The sequence below is a fragment of the Stegastes partitus genome, unplaced genomic scaffold (assembly GCF_000690725.1).
Source record: "Stegastes partitus isolate 25-593 unplaced genomic scaffold, Stegastes_partitus-1.0.2 Scaffold755, whole genome shotgun sequence".
In the NCBI taxonomy this organism is placed as follows: domain Eukaryota; kingdom Metazoa; phylum Chordata; class Actinopteri; family Pomacentridae; genus Stegastes; species Stegastes partitus.
The window spans coordinates 26719-47220 of NW_007578486.1; the positions used below are offsets into that span (position 1 = coordinate 26719).

Sequence of the window (20502 nt, forward strand, 5' to 3'; positions counted from 1 at the left end):
CAAACACAAGTACAAACATATCACCAACACAGCTCATTACTCAAAGCAAGACACTCAAAATTATTGCTGCACTCTCTAACTGGGGCCTACGTATGTGCTGGTAGAGAAAATTATTATACATGCACATATAAACTGGAAAACCAAGACCTTCTGGGGCTTGTGTGCTCAGGAGCTAATGCTAAAAAATGGTTCTGTCAGTACACAATCCAGGCTTCAAATGAATATGGCTTAATAGCTTCACTAACCACTGAGTATAATTGTAAGACGTGACGAGTTCAGACAGTGCTATCTGTTTTGCTGTTCAAACAAGGTAAGAACTACTGTGGCATCTGAGGAGATCAAACTGAGGATTAGCTGCTGGGGGCTGCCCACGGATTGCAGAGCTGTTAATAGAAAAGCAAGTTAATCTTTTACTCCACCAATCAAACTTAAAGTAATCCCATTTACACTGTACTGTTGAGCCTGCGATTTCACTCAACGCTCAAAACCACAGTGAGATGTAAATATTTATGCAAATTGTCAAACACAGCTCGGCTTGTTTTTTTTCTCACACTGGTAAAGCCACTCGTGGTGTTTTGCATCTATCACAATAGGCCTTGTAACTGCCACAGTATGAACTGAGAGAGGTTGTACTGAATTGAACTGAACAGTCTGAGTCTTCAGCAGAGCACACAGATGCAGCACGTGCCAATTCATGATCAGAACAGTACAGATTCCTGAAATATCCTATGTTAACTGGTTGGTCCTAGTGTTGACCTTGTACACTTTCCAGTTGAGGGGAATTTTCTAAGTTGTAACAGGAAGGTGATCAAGAGTGGATGTCAGCTGTACTTCCTGTTTCTGGTCTACGCTTCTACGAGAATTATAAATGTCAGTCTGACAGTTAGTGGTCCAGACAGAAATATCACCTCTTTGAGGTGGACAGTTTCAGTAAATGTCTCAACAAGTGTTTCATAGAATTCGATGCTAATGCTGCTGTACTAGCGTTAGCATCATCTAGCTCAAATGGTACAATATTTTCAATCCCAGAGCCTGGTGGCACATAGGTTTTTAGGGCATGTGTGTAGTTTGCAATGCAGGATATCATGGAGAATTTAGTGGCTTCAGGAGAATAAAGCGAGAGAGACCATGTGACAGCCTTCTAGAAAACTGTATATTCAAGTCAAGTCACCATTATTTATATTTATATATCTAAAGCAACGGCCGTTGACCCAAAGTGCTTTCCAACAGAAAAATAAGATTGCTGTTACCAATTAACCTAACAAGCTAATATAATGACATCAAGACTTAATTATTAAGGATCAAAACCCTACAACAAAATACATGAAACACAACTTTACCTAAATCATAAATATTAAGGCACAGAACAGTATTAATATTTAGGAGATTAACCTTACCATTTTAGAACTATAGTTCTGACTCTACTAACCAAATATGTCACTAAATATGTGACTATCCAACAAATTCAAGGATTCTCTGGATTCCCTATGAGCAAGCTTTTTATATTGAGATGACACCTGAGATGTTTTCTACGCGGCACAGTGGAGGGGGCACCATCATGATCTGGGGTGCTTTTTCCTTCAATGGAACAATGGAGCTCCAGGTTGTGCAGGAGCATCAAACAGCAGCTGGCTATGTGGAGATGTTGCAGCGGGCATCCCTCATGTGCTCTCGTCTGTGTGGTAATGACTGGGTTTTTCAGCAGGACAACGCTCCAATTCACAATGCCCGTCTGACCAAGACCTTTTTCCAGGAGAATAACATCACTCTTTTGGACCATCCTGCGTGTTCCCCCGATCTTAATCCAGTTGAGAACATTTGGGGATGGATGGCAAGGGAAGTTTACAAAAGCGGACATCAGTTCCAGACAGTGGATGCCCTTTGTGAAGCCATCTTCACCACTTGGAGCAACATTCCCACTAGCCTTTTGGAAACACTTGCATCAAGCATGCCAAAACGAATTTTTGAAGTGATCAACAATAATGGTGGAGCTACTCATTACTGAGTCAGTTTTATGACACTTTAATTTCTGATTTAGGGTTGTTGTTTTTTTTTTTTTAACCTGTGGTCTTAAACATTTGATCAGCTGATGAACAGCCTGTTGTTTTCAATAAACTGCCTGCTCACAACTTTTGGTCTCTTGTTCCCATTTCTTCTTTTTGCATTTTGAAGCTCTACTTAGAACCTTCCTAAGATCCAACAGTGCAAAATGCAAATTCATGCAATTGTTTAACTGGTCTTAAGATTTTGATCAGGAGTGTATATATACACACATATGTATATATCTTTCAGAAAGAATGTATCTTGTTTTTATTTATGAGAACTGTAATTATACTAAAATAAGATTAGTAAGCATTCTGCCTTCCGCTCGTTGTGGAGTTCCCCCTGGGGGATGGGTGGGACCACGGAGAGTATTTATGCAAGACAGACGCTGTGAATGATTTGTTTCTCTGCAACTGCAGGGGAGTGGTGCTGGTGCTTTGTGCTGAAACACAGTCTTAGCAAGTGTGGTTTTTGTTTGCTGTACAACAACACAGAAAGACCCATTACGTCAATGCATTGTAAAAGAAGATTCTTCAACTTGTGACCTCTCGTGGAAGTTTTCTGCTCTCTGACCTGACTTTCTTTCTTCCTGTATTTGTCTGCATGAGCATATATGGCCCCAAGCAAATGGCAAAATTCAATAAAAGGTCACAGATTGTTATCTAACAAAAGGTAAGCAACGTCGATAAATAGAAAAGATTAAACAGTTCAATTGTAGTCATACCGCGGCTGTTGTTTCATGGCACGCTTATGGTTATACTTTGACATTCAACTCTCCTGCACACACATGCACATAAAGTTTCTTACCAGAGCTTTCTTCTCACAGAGAGAATAGACAGATTCCAAGTTGGGGTCACTGTGCAGAGGGTGGGAGTACATGCGGTGCTCAAAGGCCTCCACCTTCTGAATAACCTTCTTCAGTGCAGGGTCTTTGATTCCCATGTCATCTATAGGGTCGAGAAGGGGAACTCCATCTGGAAAACGCTTCTGCACCTCCTACGGACAAAATGATTTAAGGGTAAGAAAAATGATTTAGAAAATGATTTTGGGTAACAGTTTAAATATCTTTGTTTCTAAATGGCTGCACTTTGTACCTGTATGGACTTAAACATGAGCTGTCTGTTGTCAAAGGGCCTCAGGTCTTTGGGGATGTATAGACGAACTGAGCTGATGGAAGTGAGGAGATGGAGCATCACTGGAACCACCTGGACAGAAACTGCTGGTTATTACAGTCATATTTGGGTATGCAATATGTACTTGCATGTGTTTTGTGTCTGTTTTACCCACCTGCATCTCTCCAGTCTCTCCCGGAGCTGCCGGTTTAGCAGCCTCAGTCGCAGAATCTTTTACACTGTCCTTACTACAATGCAGCAAAACCTCCACGACGTACAGAGGCTCTGAGTCCGTAGTGGCCTACATGGGGAAGAGGGCATTAGTCACACATGTTAACGCATTCATGTAGAGGTAACATAACGGCATGAACTCACCTTCACATTAGACTTCTTGCAAAAGTTCACAACAACTCCCCAGCCAAAGTCGGCCTCTTCATTTTTTACCTGTGGCATCAAAACAAAGTTATTAAGGGGGCATACGACAATCTACAATTACTGAAAGACTGCAAGCATGTAAATACGTACCTTAACGAGCCGCCCGGGCTGCAGAAAAGGCAAGCAGTACTTGGGTTTGTGGATGAATTCTTGTATCTCTTTACCCAGTTTGGCCAGCTGCTGCCTGATTTTAAAGTAAGTGACCACGCTCTCTTCATTCGGAATCTCAATGTTGACGTACTGCTCCTCCAGCTTCTTAATTTCTGCACAAAGAAATCAGAAATTTATTAGACCAAAATTTAACCATAATACTCTAAACACTCTAAACCCCCAAACCCACCAGCAGGTTTGCGTGGCATGTCAGATTTTTTTAACTTTCCAATGGTCCTTGAACTAATCACCTGTGAAGCACTGTTTGGTCGGGAGACTTAACCAAATGTAAGCTTCAAATCATTTCAGCAAAATTAATTTACCCTATATTTCTCATTTATAGATTCACTAAAAATAAACGGTTGTTCTCACCAGGTTCTGTAAAAAAACACAAAATTCTGTGCTCCTCGGTGCAACTGGGAAGTCATTAAAGACTCAGCTTGGACCAACAGTCACGTGACAAAAATTCATGAACTTCTCAACGGAAGTGCAGAAAGAAATACTTTCAATTTTCCCTTCATTTACTATTTATGGCATTATAACGTTGTAATAAAGCAGAAAAATGAGTTGAAACATGAGTTCTCTCTACATGCCATGGCTGTGCTGTTTCCGTAAAGGTCTAGGACTTTACACTGTAAAAAATGTATCCACAGTGAGTAAAAATGTGAACAGGAGCAGAACAGTCCCAGAAACTCAGAGGGTTAAACTAGTCAGCATCTTGACGTGGAAGTAATTCACACCAAACCGCTGATAGTGATCTTTAATCTGGCAATACAACACACATCACCCATGTGCTTATGTCAAAAATGTTTGTTTACCATTTGTAAATAACACAAAACACAGCATCAGATGCTGTGAAGGTTTCTCTTTGATATTTATTTTTTTCTTAAATACTTGGTAATCGATCCAGAGATTGCTTTGCTGATAGAATCAATACTAGAGTGTGTCTACCAGAGCAAAGGTACGTATGGAAAATGCTTACTTTCCACTACACCAGGCAAAGCCCTGTAGTGTTGGAACTGGTAGAAAGACTTCTCCAGCATGTATTCTGGGTTGATCTCCTCCACACGCAGCAGGTTAAGCACCATGTTGTAGGTCAGGTGGAAAGCACTGTTCAAAGGGTCTGCTGATCCCTGCACAGCATGGAAAAAAAACATAAAAATAAAAAGCTTTTACTGTAGTAAAATACAGCTGTGATTAATCATGCGTTTTGATAAAAATGTCAGCATTATACCTAAGGTGCCAAGAATGCATGAGGTCTAAGTAAAGGCAGACTGAAGTCATTTTCCCCACTTAAAACACTGATTAAGATTTTGCAATCACAACCTCTGAACCACAGATACGCGTTTGACAGCTTTCTCCAAGACTCCCTGGGAGTTAAGTGCTGTGCCAGAGCCAACAAACAGTTTTACATTAACACAACCTCTTTCAAAAGCTATGCAGCTACATATTTATAGCAGCAAGGCTATAAATGTGTCAAATCAAAGACGAAACACCAAGACTCTCTGGCTGCTCTGTGACTGTGTGTTGTCAAGTTTTGACAAAGCACCAAATGGACTTATGATCCACAGAGAGAACAACTTAAGAGTCACTTCTGACAATTTCCATTCAGTCGTTTTCAGCAAGACCGGAGGGAAATATGTTTAATACACGGGATAGTGGGATTATTTCTGCAACAATATCACACGTAGACAACAGTTGTGCAAAGATATGATGGAAGCAGCCAGTTTCACAATACCTTGAGTAGCTGTTTGCCCACAGCTGGACTCATCTTCTCGTCCACCATGAAAATAACAATTCCCCTGTCATCCATTCCTCTCCTCCCAGCACGCCCGGACATCTGGATGTACTCACCTGATGTAATCTACACCACATGCAAAGACACACAATATTAAGAAGAAATATATTACTGAATGCGACCCAATACCTGCAATACACGTGGCCTATCTGTGGTTTTTGACAAAGACATAGCCTGTTCTACAACTGAGAAAACAAGTTAAACCCATCTAAGGGTGAGAGAAAGTTGTTTTGATAATGTGCAAGTGCATATTTTCACAATTAGTGCTAAGTCAATTATCTGCAATTCTAGTACAGATATTTAGGTTCTGCATGAACCAGTTTCCATAAGCCCTTTAAGACTATTCCCTGCACCACACATGGCCCCGACTAAACTCCACATATCTGCTGGCCTTAGCAAAAAAACAAAAAAACAAAAAGGCAGATAAGATTATTATTTTGTGCTGAAACTGGAGCAGCTCTTGATTTGAAACACAGAGTGCTTCAGGAATGAGTCTCATGTGTATTGAAGTGTGAGTGCCTGCGTGGAGCTTTGGCACCATCAGAGGCCCCAGATGTTACTGATGAACCTCTTGGAGGGCAGTTTCCTTCTCCCCCTTGCTCCCTTCAAGCCTGTGTGTGTGTGTCTGTGTGTGTGTGTGACTCTTGGAAATGTATGAAGTGAAGATGAAGGGTGCTTCTAAGTGACAGCAGCTTCACACACAGCCCCCAGCTCTTATAAACAATACGTGGCTGTTTATGTGGCGTTGCAAGCTGCGCCGGTTGAAGACCTTATAAAGGCCTAAGAGCAGCACGCTGTGTAACAACTACACACAGGACAGAGCTGTTTTAAAGAGACAGCGCAGTTGGAGAGCTTTACTTTTTTCTGGACACTCACTGAAGGTACAGCAAGTTAGCTTTCTTTCTTCGTGGTAAACTTTTTCAGTGATGAATGCCTAGTTTACATAAACTACGTTATGTCAGCTCATCTTCCAGCTTATGTGTAACCACAGTCACAGCAATGGAAACTAAAGTTCCAAAACATAGTGTGCGGAGCAAATCCAAAAAGGCTGCTGAGATCATTTCCTCTTGACAATATAATGCAAGGAACAATAATTGTGTGTGTGGGTACTTACAAAGCGGTGACTCTTGCCATCAAATTTCCGTGCGCTGGTGAAGAGCACAGTTCGAGCTGGCATGTTGATGCCCATTGCAAATGTTTCTGTGGCAAACAGTGCCTGGAAACAGAATAAAAGGCATTACGAGAATGTCATCTCAATATTTACACTATGTCACTGTCAATTCAGCTCCCAAGATGCCCTGTAGAGTTTTCTACATGAAGTAAGTAGTTTCTCAGCCAAACAGCCCTCTGTGCTGTCTTAGGGCTGATAATCTTGTTCAGGGTGTTATGTTCCTTTAAAACATCTGGAACGCCAAATTTAAAGCCCAAAAAGATTGTAGTGTGCTGAGGTGGCGAATTATAGGATGACAAACAAATATAGGATCTCTTAAAGAAAATACTATAACGTGGTTGAACAGGAAAAGAGTCTGAGACTGGCAGCAGGAAAGTGTAAGTGTCACTGGGTGAGTCCATTCATGCACAGGCTTCGTCATACATGTGCAAATCGATACAAACAAATCTTTGGAGTTGCTTTCCTGTTTATTCTAGAGTGTTTACATTTGAGAGCAATATTTCTTCATTTTACGTTTAGATCTTGTAATGATTTTCCTCAAAAAGCTGCCCTCTGTCATAAATGGACTCTGCTTGGGTGCAGATGTGCTCTGCTCCTGCATAAACCTCAGATCCAGTGTCTACAAAAAGTATTCACCCCTCTTTGGAAGTTTTCCACTTTTATTGCTTTTCAACGTTAAATAAAAGTCAATACAATTTAGCTTTTGACAAGAAAGTCAATTAATTTCAAAAATATCAAATGTATCTTAAGTGTTTGTCTCATTTAAGTCAGTTTTCAGTGGATGCACCTTTGGCTGCAATTACAGCACTGACCCTGTGTGGAGAAGTCTTGATGGCCTCCTTCACTCATCTCTTTGATGCATGGTCACTCAGTTTTTGAGGACAGCCTTCTCCTTTGGCAGATTCACACATTTGCCATCTTCCTTGCATTTTTTATGGTAAATTTAGCTGTACTCCAAGAGATATTCAGTGACTTGAACCACATCTTGTATCCATCCCCTGACTTTTCAAGAAGCTTTTTCAAGGAGTTGTCTCGAGTGACAGTTTCTCTTCATGGTATAGTTATACCCATGGGTAGTGATTCACCAGCGACTGGACCTTCCAGGTACAGGTGCCCTGATACTACAATCCCTGAGACACGTTCACTGCACTGAGACGATCTACATTTCACTAATTGTGTGACTTCTAGCACCAACTGGCTGTGCCTGTTTCAAATTAGGTGAGTCACTTTAAAGGAGGTTAATATTTATGCAATCACTTATTTTACATTTAATATTTTGTAATTAATTGGCATTACTTTGTAGAAATCTGGTTTCACTTTGACATGAAAGTTTTCATTGTAAATTCTTGTCAAAAAAGCCAAACTACCATGATTAACTACCATGAACAATGAACGGGGAAAACTTCCAAGTGAGGTGAATACTTTTTTATAGGCACTGTACACCGTGGCTCTACAAATGTCATGTGGTTCAGTTTGAGTGCATCTCCTTGCTTTCAGAGGGCCCTTGTGTTCCTGCAAAACTTCTGCTCCTAGATTTGTGCTCTTGCATCTGTGTGAAACAACACTACAGAACTGTATCTGTCATTGCAGTAGAACTGCTGAGAGTAACAAGCCCTTATGGTTAAAGTGTGTGTTGAGAAGCATCTTCACATAGAGATGTTGGTACCTTAAGCAGGCCTTCAGAGAAAAGGATCTCTATGGTCTCCTTCAGGATGGGCAGTAATCCTCCGTGATGGATTCCTATGCCCCTCTTCAACAGTGGCAGCACATGCTCGACCTGAAGAACAGCAAGAGGCCCATTAATGCTGAAACACTCAATTAGAAAAACTGTAAATTCACCAGTTTTGTTCAAAGGATCACGGTCATGTAGAGTGGAAAAGCAACCCTAACCCCTGTAGTGGAAAAGAGTTGCTGTATGCTTGTGCCATAGTGGTCGACCCACTAACAGCTATTACCGCAAGACAGATGGTTTTCATAACGTGACGCAACACAGCAGGGTGAAATAACAGGAGCTCAGTGTTTAAGCCTGTGTTGACATTATATGGGCAACCATTTACATTAAGGCTGGTTAGCTGTTTTCTCTTAGCAGAAAATGACTGAAGGAAATGGTGAGGCTTTTTTTTTTTCTGAGGTTTTACAAGGTGGCAATGTTGGGTTCAAAAACTGGATGGTTCTAAAAAGCATCCCAAACTGTGAGGAAACCGGGTGAGAAAGCATGTGAGAGACAGCAGGACTGATTACCTGAGGCAGTTTCTTGTCTTCGTCAGAAAGACAGTCCACTGCATTGTTGAACACCTCTTCCACCAGACGTTTCTCGTCATCTGGAACAAACCAACAGTGCAATTCTTAACATTTTCTCATGGCTAATCAGACAGTGTTCTAGATATGAGCACAAAACCATTCCTTACATCTTCAACAGTTCTTCTTTATCTAATGTTATTTCAAATGTAATTCCTCTTGGCACACGTGGTTAATACGGGACACTGGGGATTTTAAGAGACTGCCTGCAGGGAAACTTCAACCACTCGGGACTTCAGGGAGTCTCTGTTGACTATAGATTTTATCTGATTTTGGAGCCATATGTTCAAACAAATATGTCTCTTTCTTGTATAATTCTGTACAAGTGTTTACAAATGTTTATACTGTTCAAATGATGACTGGGTTTTTCGTCTCTGATTGAAGCTCCATTACGAAAACAAACACTGTCTGGAAAATGATTGGTTGCTGACACACAATAAAATAATAAATATAAGTACCGACTATGCCCCCGCCATCCGTATCTCGTTATTGGGATAATTACATTACAATGTTTGCTGTCTCTGCCCATCGCTATCCATGTGGAAACTGAGTCACAGGTCTTTCTTTATTCATGAAACCATTCTGGGAAATGTTCCTTCTTATGTGCGAGTATTAGTCAGAGACTTGGAGTTCCACAAAGTCTGATGGCTCAATATTTATTTTTAATGTCACAAGACTTTAGAACCAATGAGACTGGCTTAATAACAAAGTAATGTCACAGTTAAATGGACTGCTAGGGTAAAGTAAAAGAGCAAGGTAAAGTTGGCTTCAGTAAACCAGTCTGATAAATAAAATGGAACACCCAGCACATCTACTTTACATCATACATTACACAGAGCAGGCTTATTTCAAGCTCAAGTTCAGTGTCTAAAGATCCTTTTACAGCTCCCAAAGGTCTTTGCACCTTAATGCATGAGAGCACACGAACATACACTAACAAGCTACAACACTACACCACTGAGGTGAAGTGAATGGCATTTATCATCTTGTTACAAATCGACGCTTTGCCAGGAAGCCTTGGGTCCTCACACACGTGGATGTTACTTTGGCCGATCATACCTTGCCATAGCAACAGCACTCCCCGATGGCAGCAGCTTCCTCCAGCAGTATATAAATCGCCCCGCCACACCACTAAAACTGCTCAGGAATCGCTCAAGGAATACAACAAAAAGCCCAAGGCAGTGATCTCGCCTCTGAACTTCATCATTTCCAACCAACAGGATCCACTGCCAAAATCCAGACACCCACAGGAGACCCCCAGAGGTTCTATGTCAATGTCCTGATGGGTCAGAGCTGTTTTAGAGGGCATGAGGTGGACCTACGTAATATTAGGCAGATGGTTTCAATATTGTGGCTGATTGGTGTACACTTGTACTATTGTTTGAGCCTTACAAGTACTGAGCCAAAACTGTCATGTTTGGTCGAAGCGAGGGAAAAGGCCCAAAAACACAAACCAATACAAATTTCTGAATAATGTGCATGTTTCATGGTAGTCTGACCAATCTGTGTTCGTTAGAAATTGAACACTTCTGACAGTAAAGGAAAGGGCAGAAGGTACCACAGTATTATGATTCATCGAACGGTGACATACGTATCCCAGTCAGCAAAGGTCTAATGAAAGATGTGAGTGAGCTTCATTATGGGAAATGGGAGTCAGCGTTATTGGAGCTTGATATGATGGAGAAAAAGTCTTTATCTTGGCTTGTGTTGAATCAATATTGAGGGCGAACACTAAATTTTAATTCTATAAATTCCACAAAAGGTCAGTTGGGTCAACAAAATCTTTAGGAATCATCCTTTGAGGAGCATCAGTATGCAAACCTAACCCACAGCTATGTGACCAGTATTTGCTGAAATATTTGGTCTTGGATGAAACTGCTGGATGTGCAGACTCCATCAACCTCAGGCTCAGCCAGTAGTGGCAAAAACATCTGTAATGCTGCTGTACAGCCAAAAAACAACTACAGGTCAACATCACAACATTACCATCTAGATATATGCCCATTCTGTCAGTCTTTGCATAAATCAGCCAAGACTTTTCTAATTTGTCTGTTTGTTGCTGCACGCGGTTAGCTGGTTTGTGTTTCGGCACCAGCTGGTCCCCTGACTCCATCACAGCCCTGCCACTCCACAAACACTGCCAAGAAACTATGTGTCACAGCCAGGGAGGGAGAGGGAGTCTCTAAATAAAAAGAAACTGAGTAAAAATACATGGACGAAATGAAGAAAGTGCAAAATAAAAAATGTAGACGAGAGGGCAGGGGGTGGAGAGTAGCTGGTTGAGAAAGAGAGAAACCAGAGGAGCCACGTGGCTTCGTGTCCTCATCACAACCCACCTACACACACACACAAACAGAGGAACCTGTGTACATACACACTGGTTAAACAATGTGGCTTCTCAACTGTTTGCTCGAGAGAGAGTTGGTCTCTGCAAGTTTGTAAATGACAGACAAAAAAGAGAGAAGACAAACGACTGATGCATTTATAAACTGCAAATTTAGGTTTGTGTCAGTGTTCATTTCCTGTAATTATTTCAACAAAATTTGTTGTGCAGTTTTTCTGAGGCTCTAAAATAAAATCCTACGAGTAGTGAAAGCTTCTCTGTTTAAAGACTATAAAACGTCACTGCAATAATTTAGCGATCGTTACAAATCTGATTACGTTGTTTCAAATGTTTTCCTCAATCAAGTGAAATCTTCTTCTGTCTAATGAAATTATCTGACTATTACTGCTGGATGTAATCTGCACTAATTTCTAAGAAAGCTAGCTTGCTCAAGAAAACACATGAAACTCTTGGAAATAAGCAGTTATCTTTGGCAGAGTTTCTCCATTTTTTTTGCAATATTGATAAAAATTGGCAGATATTACAAAATAAAGGCCTTCAGTGCTGGAAGAGTTTGCTGATAAAACAAACCTCCTCATTTATAATAATGTCACAATGCAGCAAAAACAAACCAAGACGAGGGAGGGAAACCTTTCCCAAGTAAGACTACATAATCATGTTTTACTTCACTCAAAAAAGCCTGCAGCAGGTGGATATGAGCCAAGCTCAGTGTACTGCTGGACTATTTCCAACCATGCAGAGATTTGTCCTCATGAAGTAACTCTTCCACTCATTCACTGGACCAAACAGCAGGACCAACTGTGCAGGCACAATAAGCCATATTCATGGTGGTGAGGATCCACTCAGCGCAGCCTGCCAACAATTTAGCATTTTGGTGGGCGGTTTCGCCTGCTTAATTTCAACTACTTCCCCAACTCTCTCAGCGATTTATCACAAAAATGTATTTACGACATTTCGGTGTGCAAAGTCAGTCTGCTCACCAGCTCTAGACCGAATCAAAAGTATGCTCGATGACTGATGTGCTGATAGTTTGATGTTTATACCTGATAAGTTTCAAATGCAGTAAAATGGCTGCTAAAATCAAAGTAGTTTAATATTAGCTAGTAAGAGGTGCATTAAGTCAAGCTCCTATTTAAGCACAGAGGTTACACAGTTCTAGCAAAACGATCAAAATCATTCTGATCAATATCGAGATCACAACTATTCACTGATATTAGAGACAAAATATTTTCATTACACTTCCATGTTTGAATAAACAGAGCACTACTTTAACTTCTATGATGTACTGCATTTGTGTTAATGTACAGATTACTGCATCACACTACAACGTAACTTAAGCTGAAATGAGTGCATCTCCTCAGGACAAAGTGTAAATAAAACTTCAGCCAAATCACATCACTTGCTGAACATGTGCTCTTTGATAGACACTGCAACGTACCAATATTCCCAAAACGCCTCACATAAGATGCTAGCTACGTAGCTGTGCGCAGAGAAGCCTCTAGTCTCCACTCGGTTGCTGCATCTGACACAGGTATGTAACCAAACATTTGTTAGAAAGAAGTGAAATAGGGTTTTCTAATGGCCAATTTATCCAAGTTTAAAACAAGTGGTTTTATCCACATGTTTTTTGTTTGAGTGGAGACTTCTAGGAGTTGAGTTTTCTATTTACATATCAATATCAAATCCAATCATGTTCATTTAATGGTACTGAGCCCAAATTGTCACAATGATTAATATATATGATGATTTGTGCAGATCTGCTTTCTGCCAATTTGTACTATTGGGCAGCAAAGACCTTTCATTAATGGCATAACAGATGTGCTGGAATGCATTCAGTATCATCGCAAAATTCCAGTAATCAGAAGAATTACAACAGTCAAAACTATTTAGAGCTGCTAAGATTAGTTGGCATAACGGATGGTGCTGATGTTAAAAAGGTGTCAACATTAATATTTTGAACCAGCACATGGTTTTTAGTTCACTATCCTATAACAAATGTTTTGTTGTCAGCACCACTGCGTAATTATTGCATCGTGGTATCACCAAAGTCACAGTACAGTTACACAGTAAGTAAAAAAGGAGCTGCTTTAGCTGGTCTGAGCTTTTAAAATACAGAATGTCTATGTTGCACTGTGTTTAATACGCAGAACTTTCTCACTTTGTTAAAGGAATTAATAGAAATTTGGAGTTCCTTTGGAAATGCACAACTAAGTCAAATTAATTCAGCCCTCTTCTTTGTTTACTTCTATTATGTTGGAGATTTTGGTGTAACCCAACAGTTTTGTACTTTCACACGTAAACCTTTGCTCACATTTTGCACTGTGCTGCAACATACAATGACATACAGTCTGTCAAAATAAAATGAACTTCAAACAAATGGTCATTTTGCTTTTTTTGGAGAACTATTGTTTACATTAATTGACTCATCGGTAATCTACTTACAATGTAAACACAGTTGTTGTGGGCAGCGCTACAACTATTTTACCCCCCAGTATATATGCTTGGTAAATACAAAAATGACTGATCTATTTTATTTTGAGTGTACATTGAGTTTGAAATCACTTAGCTTCTCAAGGAAAATAAGACGACTGATAAGTGATCTCATGCCAAAAACACATCACTTGCATTTGATCTACTGCTTTAGTGCCCCAAACCACCGACACCATTGTGTATATCTGCTCAACCTGAACATGTGCTTGTTGGATTGTTACAAAGGTCAAACAACTTGACCTGCTGAATTACTACCCATGTTGTCGTCCTCAGCAGAGTGACAGGCCAAGTATAGCTTTCTTGAGAAAATGATTACAAAAAGAAACACGCAGAATTTCCACAAATGCACATACCCCTGTTAAAGTCCAGTTTGGCCACCTGCAGAGCGTAAGCCTCACACTCTTTCTTACTGAAGCTGAAAATGATGACGGGCTGGAAGTTCCTCTCCATTATCATCTTAACTATCTTGAACACACTGGATGGACCTAATGGAAATACAGAAACATATATTCTGAGGTGAATTACTTACATTGAAGACATTTTGAAGACACTTAAAAACTGGCATGCGCACACACACACACCTTTGGTTCCTCCTTTCCGTCCTCTTGGGTCCCACTTGCCACCTCCACTGCTGCCCCCAGAATCCCCAGAGTCTCTCAGCACCTGCATAGCTGTGTTGAAATTGTCTTCTCTGAAGTCTCCCTAAAGAAAAGCACAAACACATGCAGATCATTCATATCATGTAATGTCTGGTCCTAAGTGACATATTCAAATTTAGAACACACAAATGGTTACCTTGATCCAATATGATACCAAAATATTATGGTCTGATGGCAGAATCATCAATTTAAAGATGGTGTCTGACTCCTAGTCACTGATTGATTAATTCTGATAGACACTGAGTGTAGTTTTTACATGTACTTACATTCTCATCAACAACCAGATGGAGTCCGTCACCCCCTGCTGGAAAGATGTAGTGTTGCAGTGGAGTGGGGCGGTAGTCTGTGTAGACCACATGACAAGGCTGCAGGGGACATTAAACAAACACTATTAATTAATGAATTACATAAACATGACAAACACAATTAGCCTGATTACCTCATATAAATAGATGGCTAATTATCATATCTATTTTTCATACAGGAGGATGAAGTAGCATCATCTCTATCAATATGTAAGGCAGTGCAACATCATACCTGTTTATGTAAGTGACAAATCCATTCAGCAAACTGTTTGGCATTGGGGATGGTGGCTGACAGGAAGACGTAATGCACATTGTCTGGAAGAAGAATGATCGTCTCCTCCCACACCACACCACGCTCTGAAAGACACAGAAAGCAACGGGACGTGTGACTAACAATGGACCTCTCTACCAACCTACAGCTTAGCCTTCCTCACATGAATGTTCAGAGTCAGATTCAAGGTGGCCTGTTCTGCTCAGTTTGTGGGAAAGTTTCACTCACACAAATCTCAACAAAGAATAAAAAGAAGGCTTTCACACTGCAAACTATTGCATGTTACTTTGAGAGATCAGCAGAGAAAAAGTTAAGAGATTAAGCAGCGTTTGTCATTAGAGCAGTGCAGTCATAAATAAAGAGGGAATGGTTTCAAATAAAGGATGGCAAGAAACATCTGTGTAAAGCAAAGCATACCATCACGTGTCAAAGTCATTAAAAAATGTAATGTTATAGCCTCCAGTAAATGACATTAAGTGATGGGTGCAATATTTGACCCTTTATGAAGACTAACAGCCGTCAAAGTGAAAGAACTTTACTTCATTGTAGAACATGCTGTGCTGAAAAATGCCAATCCATCAAATATTCATTTTGCATTAGGTTTGTGTTCGTTACATTTTAATTCATTTTAAGTAATGCCACCATATGTTAACCCCCAAAATCTACTAGAAGGTATGAATGACATTACTGTAGTTTTCGTATTTTTGTGTGTTTTTTTTTTTTTTAGTATTGTCAGATTTTCAAGCTTTTCTTGAACTTCTCATTTACAGCCTGATGTGCCATCAGGAAACTTAACCAAATCTAAGATTAAATTTGTAATATTTAATGAAAGTCACTTGTACTACATGTCTTATTTTAAAATTTCCCAAAAATAACTTTCTCTAACCAGATTCTTTAAAAACAAAAAAAAGAAAAAAAATCTGTGCTCCTAAATCTAACTATGAGGCCGGAAGTCAGCTGTGAGTCCCTTCACAAATATAGTGAAGCACTACTTATATATCACTGACACATTTTGTTTGCACCAAAACAAAAAATGGCAATCAAGATAAAAAATCTGTTGTTACATAACAGCAAATCTCTTTATTCCAGTAGTTCTTGCATGAGGCTCAAATCACACAAACATCAGGTAGGCAACTGCGTTTGTGCTGTTTTTCTATTTTGTACATACCTGCATCTCTCATGTAATGGATCTCGTCAAAGACGACCCACGCCACTTCCCTCATGATCTCCGAGCCCCTGTACAGCATGCTCCTCAGGATCTGGGGTAAAAAAAAATAAAAAAAAAACAACAACTATATCACATCAGAACAACCTCTTGGCTCTGTCGCTACTCGCCAGCTGGACACTGAATCTGCAGTACACTTTTTAAAAAAAACAAAAAAACATTCTCCAATAAGGGTGATATCTACTATATATTATAATGCCTCCAATCCACACAAAACTGTCCTACCTCTGTCGTCATGACAAGACAGGAGGCCGTGGGGTTGATGGTGACGTCCCCAGTCATCAGACCCACATCCTGGAACTCTTCGTATATCTCTCTGTACTTCTGGTTGGAGAGAGCCTTGATGGGGCTGGTGAAGATCACTCTCTGCTTCTCTCTGAGAGCCAGTGCAATGGCATATCTGCAAGAAGATGATGAAGAAGTAACACGGGCTAGACCACTTAGCTGTCAGGAATGTATTCTGAGCATTATCAGATGCTGAAATGAAAACAACAACAACAACAGTGATTCCTTAAATAGTGTTGTGTTTATTGAGAATACTCACTCAGCACAAACAGTTTTGCCAGCAGATGTGTGCGCAGACACAAGCACAGACTGGTTGTTGTCGATACATAAGATGGCCTCACGCTGGAACGGGTCAAGAATAAAAGGGTACTCCTGCAAGACAAACAAGATGCATCAAAACAAAAACAACAAAAGCGTGACGCAAGTTCGTGTAAATTCACAAACACAATGCAGTGCTAAAGGTATTTATCTAGATTGTTTTCTCCTGACTAGATCCTTTTATGTGTTGTATCTGCTCTCTGATGTACGTTGCTTTGGATAAAAGCGTCTGTGAATGAAATTGTAGAATTGTAGGTGTGATAACATGAAAGTACATTTCTTTTAGAAACCACGTGATGCTGTTACAAAGTGAAGAAAATGATTCCAATAATGAGCCACCATACATAATAGAAAATGCATTACCACAAAGAATTTGAAACAAAATGAAAAAAGTGTTTTCCCCCGACACTGTCACAAAGTGTTTGTTCAAAGGGAATCGCTGGATTTGTTTCACTTCTCTCTGTAATACAATATGGTAAGGTCTTGACCTTACTGTGTAAAGTGTCCTGAGATGATTCATGTCGTGAATTAGTGCTCTATAAATAATACTGAATTGGATAGTTGGCAAACATCCAACACTGAACAAAGTAAATTAACTCCAAAAGAGAACTCTGACATTCAAAAGGCTGTTATACCTTGGCTGCTTTCCCCACACGTGGTTTCAGCGGTTTATATTCATCACTGGCAGGCAGAGCAACCTGTTAGGAAAAGGCAGACATTTTGACATGTCAAAGGAAATCAGTCAGGTAACAAGTGACCAATAAAAAAAAAAGATACACCAAATACATCAAATGTGCTTTCTTTACCTCATGTGAGCATCCTTCCACAGTTTCCACTTGCTCCACTTTCACTTGAGGCATAAACTCTGCAAGACTGAAATAAAAAAGGAAAAGACAACTAAGTATCTCCAACAAATAATTCACCCACCAACACTGAAAATAATCAATTGATATGACAGCGTATGAAAGGAGATATGTTTCCACTCAGAGAGCCACTCAGTTGCCAGTTTATTACATACACTTTGCTAAAACTGTAGATCAATACTGAGTGTAGTCTGAACACTACCGACCTTTCAGTGTAACAAAACACCATCGAAAAAAAGCACCACAAGCCGAAGCCTCCAAGATGTCCATGAAAGCTTTCTAAAACAGTGTAAACAAACCATAGTGCTCTCATCTTCATGAGGTTTTACAAAACTGTTGCACTGAACTGCATTGGTGCCAGAAGTAGGACTTAAGAAAAATGATCCAGCAATGCAATAACCCCTGTTTCACATAAAAGCACTGCAATCTGAGACTAGACTGATTGAATAACTGATTAGTAGATCTATGGAAAAATAATGATTAGAAACCATTTTGTTTAACTGATTAAAATGTTAGCATCATATTGTAGTCAAGAAAAAGTGAAAACATTTCTAGTTATCTATGAAAATTTAAAACAGTTTCTTAAAAAAAAGCATCTTCTGTTGATATCTGTTTTTCAGAAAACATAAAATAACACTAGACATTCCTTGGGGCTTGACACTCTTGATAAACTAAACCATTTCAAAATCATTTAATAATCGAGATAAACATGCAAGTTTTTCAACCCCACCATGATGTCCACATGCTGTTTTTAAATGCTAAAAGACATCATGAGCAACACTAGCGGTCAACAGAATGTCCAAGTATTTCTGCCTTGAAACAGTAGCACACCAATGACTGTCTCAAAAACACAGATTCACACATTCAGGGTTTCATACAAAACAAACCTAAGTAACCAATCCTGTAAATTTGAAAGTTAGGGCCTCCTGTATCTATATTCTTTAAAATTGGGTTTCTGGCTTGAACATGTGTTTCTGAACTACTCCAATATTTCATCACTGTGTAGTGTATGGAGTGCATGGTGTGCTGGAGCTGCTGTGAGAGACGACAAAGGCAAGAACTAGAACTAGGCCCAATCCCAACCTTTGAACTAACAGACTTTGAGGTCCTACCCTGTTTAGTGCCTGAGGATTTAAGGCTGTTAAAAGTCAAATAGTCAGGTGCACAAGGGCTCTGATACAGACTTTCTAATGCTTTAATGCACCCTTTCTGTAAGTCTGTATATCTGCAGACTTTGCTGAGGGACCACTGTGCCTATAGGTCACAGTAATATTGGCGATATATAAATATGGCTGTCCTGCCCCCACGCAAAATGTACACAAACTAAGAGTGAATAATGCAGTAAAGAAAGTCCAGAGGAAGGTTATCTATCAATGATAACATCTGGCTGCTTGCAGGGTCCATTTATTGCATACTTGTGGAGTTGTTTGTATAGTCAGTTAAATGTCTGCGTTGGATTTTACATATGTTCATGGTTTACCTGACTTTTGGTAGTTTGCTAAAATGAAACACTAACATCACAAACACGGAGTGGTCAACTGAGCAGCTTTTGACAATACAAATGAAACGCGAGTCAAAAAATCACTTTTCCTTTCTTTTTAAAAAAAAACCTGGGACATGTTGTTTCCACACAATGTGTGCTGTTGGGATAGGGGGTCCCATTTCTCTGTTATATATAATTTCAAGCCCTCACAAACTCACATACTACAGCTGTAATGCCAGTTAGGTGTATGAGGGTATAAATCTCAGAAGTTATGGTGGAGATTGGGACTGTGTTTTAGGTTTGCATTTTCTAGAGAAAGCAACAGCATAGTATTACATCTAGGACATTTCTAGCTAGGAAAAAAACGAGGTAAAATCAACAACCTGAGCAGACCTGTTGGTATTTTTCTGAGCAAGCATTTTAATTTGCTTTATACATATTTGAGTAGTTTAATGTACCAGCAACTGATAACAACGCTTGAATAACTGTTAATACAGTTAAAGATAGACAGTATTTTCCAAAGGAGCATAAATTTCAACATTGCTCATAAACCTGCAAGTGACTCTTCACCAACAAGTCCAGTTAGCATTAGCATCCTGCACAAGCACAATAAAGCTGCACTTGAACTCACTTCAGGTCATTAGCTGAGACTGTCTCATGTCGAGGCTTCTTCCCAAACACCACATCATCTTCACAGTCACCTTCTGCCTCCCTCTTGCCCCGGGTAGATGGACCCGAATCCTTTTCGGTGCCATCTTTACCTTTATCTTTCCTGGAAAAGCGAAGAACACAAGCAAACAGTTGTTAGCCGAGCTGCCTGAACCTGAACGTCACACCGGCCGTCAGCGCGATACTTGCACCTATAAACTTTACAGTCTCACAGAAGAAGCGGTTAAACGGTATTTGTAACGTACCACCTGTTAAACGTAACGTTTACCGGCACTATGAGGGTGTTTCTCCGTTGTTTAACGGACAAGTTAACCAGCTAACTAGTTAGTCGGTTAGGACTGTTTCGCTGACTGCACGCGCACACATGATGCTGCGTTCAGGTTCCCTGGTCGACAAAAGTTGCTAATTTCAATCACAAAACTTCAGTCCACGAATTAAACTTACCCTGTTTCTGTCGCTACACCGGCGGGAGTCTTTTTATTCGCCGTAGCTTGTTGTTCATCATCAAACACGCTGAACAAACCGTCTCCAAAGGGATCCGCCATGTTTGTTGTCGGCACGCTTCCCACAATCCAACACGAGG

The 20502-nt window shown here is 40.1% G+C and overlaps 1 protein-coding gene across 1 annotated transcript in view; it reads right to left on the reverse strand.

Annotated features, from left to right (window-relative positions):
* mtrex (Mtr4 exosome RNA helicase) overlaps nt 1-20464 on the reverse strand; it is a 29178-nt gene extending 8714 nt beyond the window's left edge. The window contains exons 1-21 of the mRNA XM_008291679.1: nt 20364-20464; nt 19882-20022; nt 17711-17777; nt 17540-17602; nt 16846-16958; nt 16527-16701; nt 16245-16335; nt 15038-15162; nt 14767-14865; nt 14423-14543; nt 14195-14326; nt 8951-9030; nt 8376-8486; nt 6653-6754; nt 5479-5604; nt 4723-4873; nt 3681-3853; nt 3531-3599; nt 3331-3456; nt 3138-3248; nt 2851-3039 (exon numbers count right to left, since the gene is read on the reverse strand). Of these exons, the coding sequence (XP_008289901.1) occupies nt 2851-3039; nt 3138-3248; nt 3331-3456; nt 3531-3599; nt 3681-3853; nt 4723-4873; nt 5479-5604; nt 6653-6754; nt 8376-8486; nt 8951-9030; nt 14195-14326; nt 14423-14543; nt 14767-14865; nt 15038-15162; nt 16245-16335; nt 16527-16701; nt 16846-16958; nt 17540-17602; nt 17711-17777; nt 19882-20022; nt 20364-20464 (2466 nt within the window). The remainder of the gene's footprint in view (nt 1-2850; nt 3040-3137; nt 3249-3330; nt 3457-3530; nt 3600-3680; nt 3854-4722; nt 4874-5478; nt 5605-6652; nt 6755-8375; nt 8487-8950; nt 9031-14194; nt 14327-14422; nt 14544-14766; nt 14866-15037; nt 15163-16244; nt 16336-16526; nt 16702-16845; nt 16959-17539; nt 17603-17710; nt 17778-19881; nt 20023-20363) is intronic.
* Between the last annotated feature and the right edge of the window lie 38 nt (nt 20465-20502).